This window comes from Mercenaria mercenaria, chromosome 14 (genome assembly GCF_021730395.1).
Source record: "Mercenaria mercenaria strain notata chromosome 14, MADL_Memer_1, whole genome shotgun sequence".
Taxonomy (NCBI): Eukaryota; Metazoa; Mollusca; class Bivalvia; order Venerida; family Veneridae; genus Mercenaria; species Mercenaria mercenaria.
In genome coordinates this window covers 36,616,744-36,628,645 of record NC_069374.1, presented here as the reverse complement: position 1 = coordinate 36,628,645, position 11,902 = coordinate 36,616,744, and the positions used below count along the sequence as shown (strand labels likewise).

The following is an 11,902-nucleotide window of genomic DNA, read 5'->3' as shown; positions in this document are numbered from 1 at the left end:
TCTGTGCAGTAGCAGGGTAATCAATAATCAAAAGGTATTAGATAAATATGCATATGCTATACACACCACCTATATGATACAAGCACTGAAACCGGTATAATTATGTTTTTACATTTTACATTTGTCATTACAGAACCTGAATAAACCGAAGGTATAAACTAAGTGGACCGCATTCACTTTCTTCTTCTTTCCATATATAGGTGAAAAAGCTACGGCTGTAAGTAATAATCTGGTAAAAACTAAGTGAGTTGGATTTTACGGCGAATCGACAAAGAAAGGTCATATATCAACTAAGAGAGTAACAAGGAACTTAAAAACGTTTCAAATGCAACTACCAGTATGATGGTAAAATGAAAAATATTCATCACCATAAGGTATGTGCAAAAGAATGCATTTGTTTATTTTTTCTTATTTTGATTTAAATTTTAAGCAAATAGCACCTGTATGTTAAAATGTATCAAATTATTGTGAGATTTCATTTTTGCTTGATTCGGTTTATAGTTGATACTTTTTATATTATAAATTCTATCTGTGAGTTAAATGGGATTTCAAAGCATTTCCACACTTGACGTTATTCCAACAGTAACCATAGATTTAAAGAGTACATTCCACTAAACAATGGTAAACATTTATTTCTATATGAAATATTGTTTGTATTTGATATGCAAGATACGTTTATAGAAACTTTTGATTTAAATGTAAAGAACTCCCGGAAATAACAATTTATTACTGAGCTAAAAATGCATTAAACTATATACAAAGATATTACCTTCCTTTTTTGTATGACCATGGCTATCTGAAACGAAAAACAATATTAGCCTGACATACTGTTTCTTTCCAGGGAAGGAAGGACTGATAATAATATCATTAACTCTTGAAGCTTACAACAGACAGTATATCTATAAACAATTTCAAGGAAAGTACACTTTTGTTTCTACGCGCAGCTTCTGGCGGTGAGTTCAAAATTCTTTCGACAGAAACAAACTCATTTTAACATTTATAACATCACTTTCACCATCAATACTGATAACATTACTTATTTACTGCCATCTTTCCTTTTTGATATATATTAGTTAACCTATTTCCCGCCATCATTTTCAAGTTCCAAAATATTAAAGGACGAGTTGAAACAATACGGTGGTCTTAGTATTTCATATATCTAAGCTTAAGTTTAAATACGCCATTTTCTTTTGACATTGAACAGTCATTTAACTCATACCACATTAAAAACCATGAGGGTCCTATTGTCCTATACTTCATTGTAAAAAACGTTACAATAGTAGAAAAAACCCTACATATATACCTTCTTCAACAAATGTTGGATTTAAATTTGTATCTGGTATCATTTTATATACCAGTCCGAAACCTTCGGGAAAAACCGAATTTTCACAATTTTCGAGGGTATACTTGGAATAGTGGATATGAAAGAGCTTTGCCATGTAAAACTGTTCCTCGTAGACAACATTTTTGTTACAGTATTGTATATCGCCAGGTTCAGCAACCATTTGAAATACAGAGTCTGAAAAGAAACAGCGTAAGTACAGGGTTCAAGGCCAAATGAAAACATGAGCCAAATGTACATGTATAAGCCCTAAGTAAGCAAAGGTAATAAAACCAAATAACGGCCATATCAAAGAATGGGTAATTGTATTAACTCTGGGACGCTTTTACTGGAAATAATTTAGTGTTTTTTAAGGATAACATGGTGTAATAGCCAAATTTCATATCTTGTAACTGGATGGTAATATTTAAATGAAATTTGATCACTTTAAAGACATTCAAAATTAAAAACTTTTCACCGAGAGATTTTAAAATTTTATCATTTTGGGGGAGATAATCGGTATTGAAGTTAACATTGACGCCTATGGGAAATATATAATTTCTTTGATTATGAGAATCTGAACTTGAGTTTCAAGAATATTTTGTGGTAGGAAGCTGCATTATATGATTCTAATACAAATATCAAAAAGAAATCTAAAATTCCCCATAAGAAAAAGAAGAAAATCTTTTTTTCTAGTTTTCAGGGGAGATAACTCATGAAAAACTAAAATTATCATGGGAGGTAATCTTTAAGAAATTTTTGAGAACTTCTGTCACTATATAACTTGTCAATATGCACCTTATTTCTATCGTTTGACAGCTTTAAAACTTACATTGTCAAGTTGTATGTACGCTTTTTTGGTGAAATTAAGGCCTATTACACCATGTTTTCCTTAACTGCAATCATTAAGTAAAATTACATGAAGCATAAGATTATATTATTATATTTAATGTGTATTTAGTGCTACAAACTCTTAACATCATTAGCTTCATCTCTCCAAAAAATCCCGATTTAAGATATACGAGTACATTGTAAATCGTTCCGATATTTATCATATAGTTATGTTTTACTTTTGAAAAGACTTTTTATAAGGCGTTAACACATACCGTGTAAACGTAGTAAACCTATCAACAGAATTATCTTATAAATGTTATGTTAATATTCTAATGTTGGCGAGTCTATTTATTGTTTGGAGATTAAAGAATAAAAATGTATGAAAGAAATCTGAGAAAAAACGGATAAGATTGAAATTTAAGATTTAAAACGAGGTATAAAATCTTTTTCAAACCTGCATAACAACTGATATCAAAATCTGTGATCTTGATCATAATAACATCATGATGAGGGGATTCAAACAAGAATGTATATCTGTATTCTGGACTGATGTCATACATCCCAAGAAATGCAGGCGAAATAAGTTCCATCGAAGAACCTTTACATGACGTGGAGTCTGATGACCCCGACCAACATACCGGTAATTCTGAAACAATGAAATCAATGAAATTAAGTTTCATCGACTATGTGTTGTGTATAACACTCATTTTATGTAAACACAATAAACGTTTTGGCACGCATTGTAAGACATCCTCATGAGAATCCTTCATACAATGATATGACTGGTATAAATAAAAAAATGAATGTAACTTAATTATGATATTTGGTTGCATAGGAGATTGAACATAATAATGTCTTTTTACACGTGAATGTATGAAACAGAGATTTCATTTTCATCCATAATGATTATTTCATTCAAAATATTTATTTTTTGTTTGTATCTGACTTATTCAATCAATTATGTCATCTTAATGCTCGTGGATGTGGTCAATTAGATTCTGACCATGAAATGGATTTGTTTCATGCTTTATCATCTAATCATTTACACTTCTTGATGTTCTATGGACGCTTAATACATGGCAGATGTTTACTAGTGGTGTTTTTAAAGTGAAAGGCAATGTCGTTCTTATGCTAATTCCGTCTGCTACAATTTCTTGAATCATTTAACCTTAGGTGTCTTCTTAATAATGCTGTCTTTATGGAAATTATTTTAACTGTATTTAGGGAATATCGTTCATGTGTCTGCTTACTCGTAATAATAAATGTATCAAGTGCCTCCTTAGTTAAGAAAATATTTGAAATGACTCCTTTATAATGTTGTATTTATGGAAATTATTTCAAGTGTCTTCAAAATTCTGTTGTATTTAAGGAAATTATTTCAAATGCCTTCTTAATTATGTTGTATATATGGATATTTTTCAAGTGTCTTCTTAATTATGTTGTATTTATGGAAATTATTTCAAGTGTTGTATTTAGTGAATATCTTTTAAGTGTATTTACTTTTGAGGTCTTATCAGTTACTGACAAATCTCTTTTACACTAACTGTCAACGTGTACAGAGGTATACAAGTTGATGCACTCGGAATCAGGTCAAGCTGGAAGAAAATATGCTATGTTTGCTCGATGGAATCATGGAAACAGAGTTTTTATATATATCAGCATAAACAGAGTTTTAATTACCGAAATAACATATACACATACCTGATAATGCAACATATGCACGAAATCCGCGTCCTCGCTCAGCCAGTTTACCATCAGAACATGACAACAGTCCGAGATATAGAGGAGTGACCTCATCGTCGGCTTGAGGTACTCCGACAATTCTACCATTATCATCACTATTTAATAACACATAGATTCTTCGGATTCCAAAGTACGTTTGTGTGTGTTTATTTACATTCATAAAATACTCCTTGATATGTGTTAGTGGGTTAATGATATCAAAGTCTGAAACGATGATAGTATCTCGGCAACCCATGTTGTTTTGAAATTCTGACTCCTGAAATACGAGTACAAAGTTTTGCCAATTTCATACAGCAATATGTAGACAGCTGATATTTAATGTACATTAGTGAGGGATGGTGAATTTTTTCATTGCTCTCATGAACAGACTCAGTCAAAACTACCCTGCCATTTGATTGCATATAATGCTCATCTTTAACGATCGTTTTATGGATTTTATGATTTACTCCCAAACGACTTGATTTGTTTCCTATTAAAAAAGAAGACATAAACCATGTGCTATTAGAAACAAGATAACTATTTATCTATCATAATAAGTACGTCATAGTATCATTTGTCATAGCGGCAGGCTTGGAAAGAAAACAGAACGAAACAGTCTACTGTCTTTAGTGTATGGCGCCAACGATGAAGATAATTATAATTGATATGTTATATGAATCAAAGTAAAATGCATCTCAAACACTGCTTAATTGTCTTTTATTAACATTTATTATTAGTCATATTAAGATGCGTATTTTTATATCACTTTGATTGCGCCCTCATGATATGATTTCCTCGCATTTGAACTCTAAACAAGACTTCATTTAACGACAAATCACTATTTTGGAGTAGATTTAATGGCCTGCGAAAAATTTACAGACTTTATGAAGCTTTCTTAAAGTCTAAGCATTTACTGCTATATTTTCTTCAGTCTCACTTTCTGATTGGTTTAAACTTTGATCTTTAGGTTTAAGACTACAAAGACACACGGGAATGTTTAAAAAGCAATTTTTGGTTGCGGGTTTATCCCGCTACCAAAGTTAAAGTGTATTTCTGACAATCATAGCATCTTTATTTGATTCCGAATCACATCCAAAGGATGTTCATGTGCTACACAAAACAGTCCCATTCATTAACAATGCGGATGAATTATCAACGAACAAGCAGTTCTTATTCAGCCTATATCCACTCGCACTGGCCATTTAGATTATATAAGATCTATCACTGATAAGGTACTCCAACCCATGGTTACATCACAAACAGGGTCAGGCAGAGTTCATCTTAGATTATGAGACCAATTAAATTTGTATTTGTTTCTCATTCATGTATATTCATAGACTGGCATTTAAACAGAAAATAAATCTATCAAAAACCCGCAACCATCAGACATTTCAAGGCTTTGATCATTACAATGTCTTATTTAACATACTTAACATGTTATGAATTTGATTCTAAGGTAAGCCACTATGCAAATATGTAGAATATATTTGTATTGATATTTCTTTTAGTAAGTTTAAGGTTATTTTCAGTATTGCAACAAATGTACATGTTAAACGTCCTGTGGTATATATTTATATTTGTGTTAATTTACTCATATACGATAAAAATGAATCTTTGATAAAAACTTACACACTTTAAGCAGTATAGAGATGGTAGCTTAGGCTACGTATTCAACGACAGCAACAACAAATCAAGTACAAAATCTGAAGCGCATATCGCTTATCGCATACTAGCAATATTTAAACATAGCACGTGCAGTAAGTACGGGAACTTTTGACAACGACACCGGCTTCGTTGTTGTTTTTTTGGCAGATTAGCTAAAGAAATGTGATTGTCATTTATTTTTAACTAACACAACCATTTTATTTATACTAAAGAACATTTGCATTATATTAACAGCAGTTTCTGTAACGGCCGATTCCGCAAGGTTAAATGCGCTTCCGCACGCCTCGGTCAATATGCAAATTAGGTACATTAAAAAAATGTAAGCACAAGGTGCGTGTCAAAAAAGTGAAATAACTTCATTCAGCACAGTTTTGGTATGGTTTTGGTATGACCATCAGATAGAATATACAGTTTTATATCGCTCTGTTTTCAATTCATACATTTTGCGGCCTTGACTATTCTTGGCAAACGAATTTTGTAAAATGTTGCAGGATTCAATGTGGTAAAATTCATACAGTCTTTTTATATTTTTTCTCATGAATAAAGTTTTCTTTCCTATCATCATACCATACCTATAAATTATCGGCAGAAATTAATAAAACAATGTCTTTGAATTAGTTCATTTGAAAATAAAAGATAATGCTCAACTTTTTTGATTGAATGATTATTAATAGATCTTGAAGTAAACTATATTTTAGGGAAACACATCCGAATCTATGCATACTTTGTTCAGATAACTAAATAATCCTAGAAGAGTTATCTGTCACTGGCTTCACTTTTCCAAGTAGGTCCAAATTTTTCGGATTCAGCAAAGAAAAGTGAGGTTTGAAAGTTAAACCATAATATATTTGAGGTACTTCGGTATTAAGTTTTCAACAGAAAGTAATATCAGATGCAATTTGAATTTTTAGGTGCCATCTCTAAGCAGTATATAAATTTGCAAATCCCGTCGCATATGTACACTTAATCGAAAAAGGCACGAAAACCAATGATTACTCACCTCATAAACGCGTAGAGATATATCCACAAATTGTAAAAAGACAGGTCCATCAATCAAAGTTATATTCCATTTGTAAAATGTATTTTGAGCATAGGTTTTCGGATATCCAAAACTGCTGATCACTTGTGGATGGTTAACTTGTATGTTTGGAACATCAAACAAAATAGTCCAGTCTTGGTCAAGTGTTACTTCATAGTTTGCTAAGTTCTCTTTTTCTAGAATAAACATAACATTAGCAAAACAATTAATAAACAATTCCTCAATTCATAAAATTTTCAAAATATGAAGAGAAATAAACCCTTATGCCAACTCAGCAGTTTTCATACGCTTTCATTTAAGAAAGCATGTATCATGGGGTATGAAGTACTGAAACGCATTTGAACTGTGAGTGCACGCCGAATCATCACGTGTAATACATTCAAACAAGCAGGTCATGATGATCCTGGATTGCGTGAAAGTGTAAGAGATAAGGCAAGAAAGTCAAATACAAGTAAGCGTTGAAATCTTTTCCCAGTTGTGTGAACTAATTAAAATGTCAAACTGATGTAGTAGGTCAATGGGTCGCATGTATGGTCACGAAAAGTCAGTTTTAAGATCGGTGTGCAAAAATGTGTATGTCATCAAAATTTCAATGCTGTATCACGAGGGTCAGTAGGTCAAGGTCACGGTCATATGACCCCTAATTACTTGCGGTCATTAAGTAATGATAATTAAACAGTATAGGAAGTATGATCAGATAAATTTTGAAGTATTTTTCTCTTTCAGACCTGGTGTAATTAAAAATGTAATTGTAATTAACTGCGAAATTAAATTACATTTCCTAAGTATCTGAATGTAATTATTAATTGGGTCATTTATCAATTACATGTAATCATAATTTAATTAATTACAGAGCAGTTTTAGGGTGTAATTGACAATTACATTTCAATTACTTTCCAATTACATGGCACATGCTAATCCAGTTTGTTAAAACAAATAGTATATATAAAATAGTAAATAGTATATATATGTTTATTACCAGTGACACTTCACTTAAACATGCTAAATTAAATTTTTGCATTTCATAGCTGTGAAAAATAACAATAGAATATTATGGTAGGTGTTAATCCCTTAGACATAGCTTTTTTGTTCTGATATATTTGTTTTATTAGAACCAACTGGTAATCTTTGACGATGTTTGTCACTATGTTTTTGGAGAAAAAGATCAAATTATGATTTGAAATTGTTTTTTCATCATTATTATTTAGATTTTTATGGGAGCAAAAACTGAAATGCTAAGCATTTAGTTTAATCATTTTTATCTGTAATAAAATTCATTGTATTAAATGATACAAACTATATAGCATATGACACCACAGTTCTAACAAGATATAAAACATAATTATTATTGCAGACATTATGAGTATTCTACAGTTTTAGTGACATAGTTATTCAAGGATGGCTCATGAATGTTTTACAACTTATTTTCAATGTGGTCCTTTGGATAACAAGTAGTTTCAAGGATAAAAACTTTAAATATATGTTTAGAATGTAAATGATTAAATACTGAACTATACTAGTTAAATTTGAAACATATTGCAGAACCATGATCCTATAAACTTTTGAGAAATTCAGACCTCAGAGAAACACCTGACTTTACATGCATCTTCTCTGACCAAATTGCTTGAAAATGTATTAACTATTAATTAGGGCTGACTTTTAGCTCCATTTGCAATAATATTAAAGACTTAGTGATGTTCTCCCCAAACACAGATTTTATTTAGAGCTTAAATTCAATTTTAAAATAACTGAAATCAGTTAACAGGTGAATTATCGTGTATATGTAGTACGAAGTAAAGAACTTTGCTACAGTGTTCATGTAAGAAGCACCACATTTGGTATTGTACTTGAATGTAATTAATTACATTTTGCAATGCAACTGTAGTTTAATTAATTACATTGCTAATTTTCATGTAATGGTAATTGTAATTCAATTGGACATTCCTCAATGTAATTGTAATTTAATTAATTACATTTTAAAGTAATTGACCCCAGGTCTGTTCTCTTTTTTTTAAACTCTTTTCAACCCAGCGGTATAACTTGAACAATCTTGGTAGAGGACAACATACCAAATATCAAAGGCCTAGGCCTTGCAGTTTCAGGCAAGGAGCTTTTCTAAAAAAAAAATCCTATATCAGTCTATGTAAATTTTAATACCCCTGGGTGGGGCCTCTTTTTACCTCAGTGACATAATTTGAACAATCTTGGTAGAGGACCACTAGGCAATGCAACATAGCAATATTAAAAGCATAGGCCTTGCAATTTCAGACAAGAAGAGTTTTAAGTTTTTTTTCCTATATATGTCTATGTAAAACTTGGGACCCTCGGGGCAGGTCCTCTTTTCACCCCAGGGTAATAACTCGAACGATCTTGGTGGAGGACCACAGGGCAATGCTACATACCAAATATCAAAGGCCTAGGTCTTGTAGTTCAGACAAGAAGATTTTAAAGCTTTTTTCCCTATATAATTCTATTTAAAACTTTGGACCCCACGGGGCGGAGTCTCTTTTCACTCCAGGAACATAATTTGAAAAATCTTCATAGAAAACCATTAGATGATGTCACATGCCAAATATGGAGGCACTACGCCTTGCGGTTTTAGACAAGAAGATATTTCAAGGTTTTTCAGTTTTGGTTGCCACGGCAAGTAGGCAATCAGAGTTCTTTGTAGAATTCAATTCTTTGAACAACTTTGAAAGGGGGCAATGCAAGGATCATTTAGGCGAAGTGTGGTGTAAATGTACCCAGTGGTTTTCAAGAAGAAGATTTTCTTAAAAATTGTTGACGGGACGCACGACGGACGACGCACAACTGACGACGCACGACGGACGACGGACATCAAGCGGTCACAAAAGCTCACATTCGTAAAAGAAAAGACGTATTTTCTCTCTAATTTAAGTTGATCTAATTGGAAAGTTCTAAAAAATGAATTAATCGGCTCTAGCGGCTAGGAATATTGAAACAGTGGATGTTCCAAGATCGCATCTGTAGGGACAAAGTCTGACAAAATGTATACTTTTCATATGATGCTGTGACGTTTGTTGATAAATTTGCGTCTGTAGTATATCACCTTTAGATCACTATAATCAATTTAGAAATAATATATAGTAGACCCATATCATAAAGTATTTAATCCTCACAAAGAGAGTATACGTCTGTGGCGTATAACTGATCCAGAGTATTTAGATATATTAAAACATGGTCCTGCTATATTCTATTGCCATCCTAAGGAGTATGGTTTCATGGCACACACACGTATGGTGCCAAATAAAGTAGGTCTACGTGAGATCAATGTATCAATGTTATAATGGCGTTAAAACGGGAGTAACACGTCCCGAGGAATTATGTGTGCCTAGACGTCCAGTGAGTTATTCTATATTAAGTGTGTGTCAACACTATTCTATTCTTAAAATATTTTGAATGATAAATATGTTTTCAAAATCTGTTTAAGAAAATGCACCAAAAACAACGTATCAATTCGCTACTACACCAGTGTATTGCCTCCTTAAGCAGTTTTCGAGCGATTACCTCACAATATCGAAGTATAGTTTTTTTCCACCCGAGATTTAATACCCTCTGTCTGTTACTTGAAAGCTGCATTACTTATGGAATACTTCTCGTACTTTCAAAATTCTTTTCTTTTAAGATTATACATGAGTGTATTCTTTTAAAAGCATGATTAAACAATATATACTAGTATAATGAATGATAATATATATGTTTTAACATGCAAGTCATAATACGATGTGTATTGTACATACCAGTCGTTCTGCAGCCTAGCAATTCAAACCTCATGCAAGGGGCACTCGTGTTCACAAACGATGTAGGATATAAACGAATATATCTCGCTGTGATAGGTTCACTCAATAGAAATGTCTGTGGTATTTCTAAATCCGTTGATTTGTCAATAACAAACGCCTAAAAAGACAATATGAAAATATACGAGCAATTACTATTTTGTCAATAAAAATTATGTGGAAAGTCTAAAGTATCAGTTTGTTCCAATATAAATTGTTAAATTTATGTAGTCATTCACGCCTTTTTATGCATTTTACCATTGCCACACAGACCGTTGCGCTTTAGGATGGTAATAGATACTTGTGACCTACAAGAAATAAATAAACATTAAAAGTATACTTGAACTTAGAGTACGAGATCAGCAGCCTGTATTTCAAGATATCTCCATGATGTAAAGGGCTCCATCATATAAGGGTTTCATTAAAAATGGTGTCATGACAACAAAAATACTGAACGCATGCAATTCTGGGAATTATAATTATGTATATGTGTTCGGTTGTATGATCTATTTTCGTACATGTTTTTTCAATTGAATTGTCGTATATATCTGGAATTCACAGTGAAAAATATCAAATATATTTGTCATTGGTAATAAACTATAAAATGGGTAAATTTAATCAAAACATGAAATAAAAAGAAAATTTTTTCTTTTACATGCAAAACAAAACTATCTTTCACTCATGAAGACCTTATCTTACATTTTCACGCGTGGTTATGCTACACTTAAACATATTGCCTCTGGTGTTCACAGGTGAAAGATATTACATAGTACATTCTTACACTGAAACAAACAAATATCCTCTATATCTGTAATCGGCATGTCACACAGATGAAATGCATGCCATTTTTGTTGAAAAGAAATATACAACAAGAGTTAGAACAACTCGATATTTGTATACATTTTAAAATGGTCTGAAAATGAATCGGTATTCACTTTTCAAAACATACAGGAAAATATAGATAAATATTATGTTTTTGTTGCTGCTTACCTTTTGATTATAAACCTTCATATCATTTAGCGAGATACCAAATTCCAGTTTGAAAGAGTAAGTGCCTTCCGAAGTTGCGGTCTTCAAATATGTATTATCAACGATTGTCTCGGTCACGCCATGCCAGTTTGTTAATATAACGCCATTCACTGTTGTAAGACGTTCGAATTCAATCTGCAAGATAAATAACCATTACGGTTAGATATTTTACTACGTTCCGTACAAATTAACAAACTTCGAAACAAATGAATTCATTAACACAGAATATTTATCCATAAAATGTTTGCCAGAGATTCTAGAGGCTATTAATTTATATAATCATTTTATTGCAATTATTTATCTTGGTAATCATGACTAAATTTGTTTGATTATCTTTGGATATATAAAATATTAAATTTGTGTTTGATAAATACTGTATTTATTGCGTTTGCTGGAATTAGTAATACGCTGTTCAGAGTCTGGTTACAGTCACTTTTTTTTAATTAACCCTTAACCTGCTATATTTCTATAATGGACTGGTCCATCTTTCAATTT

General features: G+C 31.9%; 1 protein-coding gene across 1 annotated transcript; it reads right to left on the bottom strand.

The window, feature by feature from the left end:
- Positions 1–734: 734 nt before the first annotated feature.
- LOC123526773 (uncharacterized) lies at positions 735–11,535 on the bottom strand. The gene is made up of 7 exons (XM_045306021.2): positions 11,369–11,535; positions 10,343–10,499; positions 6,543–6,757; positions 3,857–4,154; positions 2,610–2,801; positions 1,304–1,519; positions 735–796 (listed from the first exon to the last, which is right to left on the bottom strand). Exons 1-7 carry the CDS (start codon positions 11,387–11,389, stop codon positions 735–737), a joined length of 1,161 nt encoding a protein of 386 aa, XP_045161956.2. The 5' UTR covers positions 11,390–11,535.
- Positions 11,536–11,902: the final 367 nt, after the last annotated feature.

Bases quoted from the DNA above. Each gene is read 5' to 3' on its own strand.
- LOC123526773 (XM_045306021.2), bottom strand. From the start codon at position 11,389: ATGAAGGTTTATAATCAAAAG. The intron at 4,155-6,542 runs GTGAGTAATCAT...CTCGTATTTCAG, and splicing joins TATCTCTACGCGTTTATGAG to GAGTCAGAATTTCAAAACAA. The intron at 2,802-3,856 runs GTATGTGTATAT...TCATTGTTTCAG, and splicing joins TGCATATGTTGCATTATCAG to AATTACCGGTATGTTGGTCG.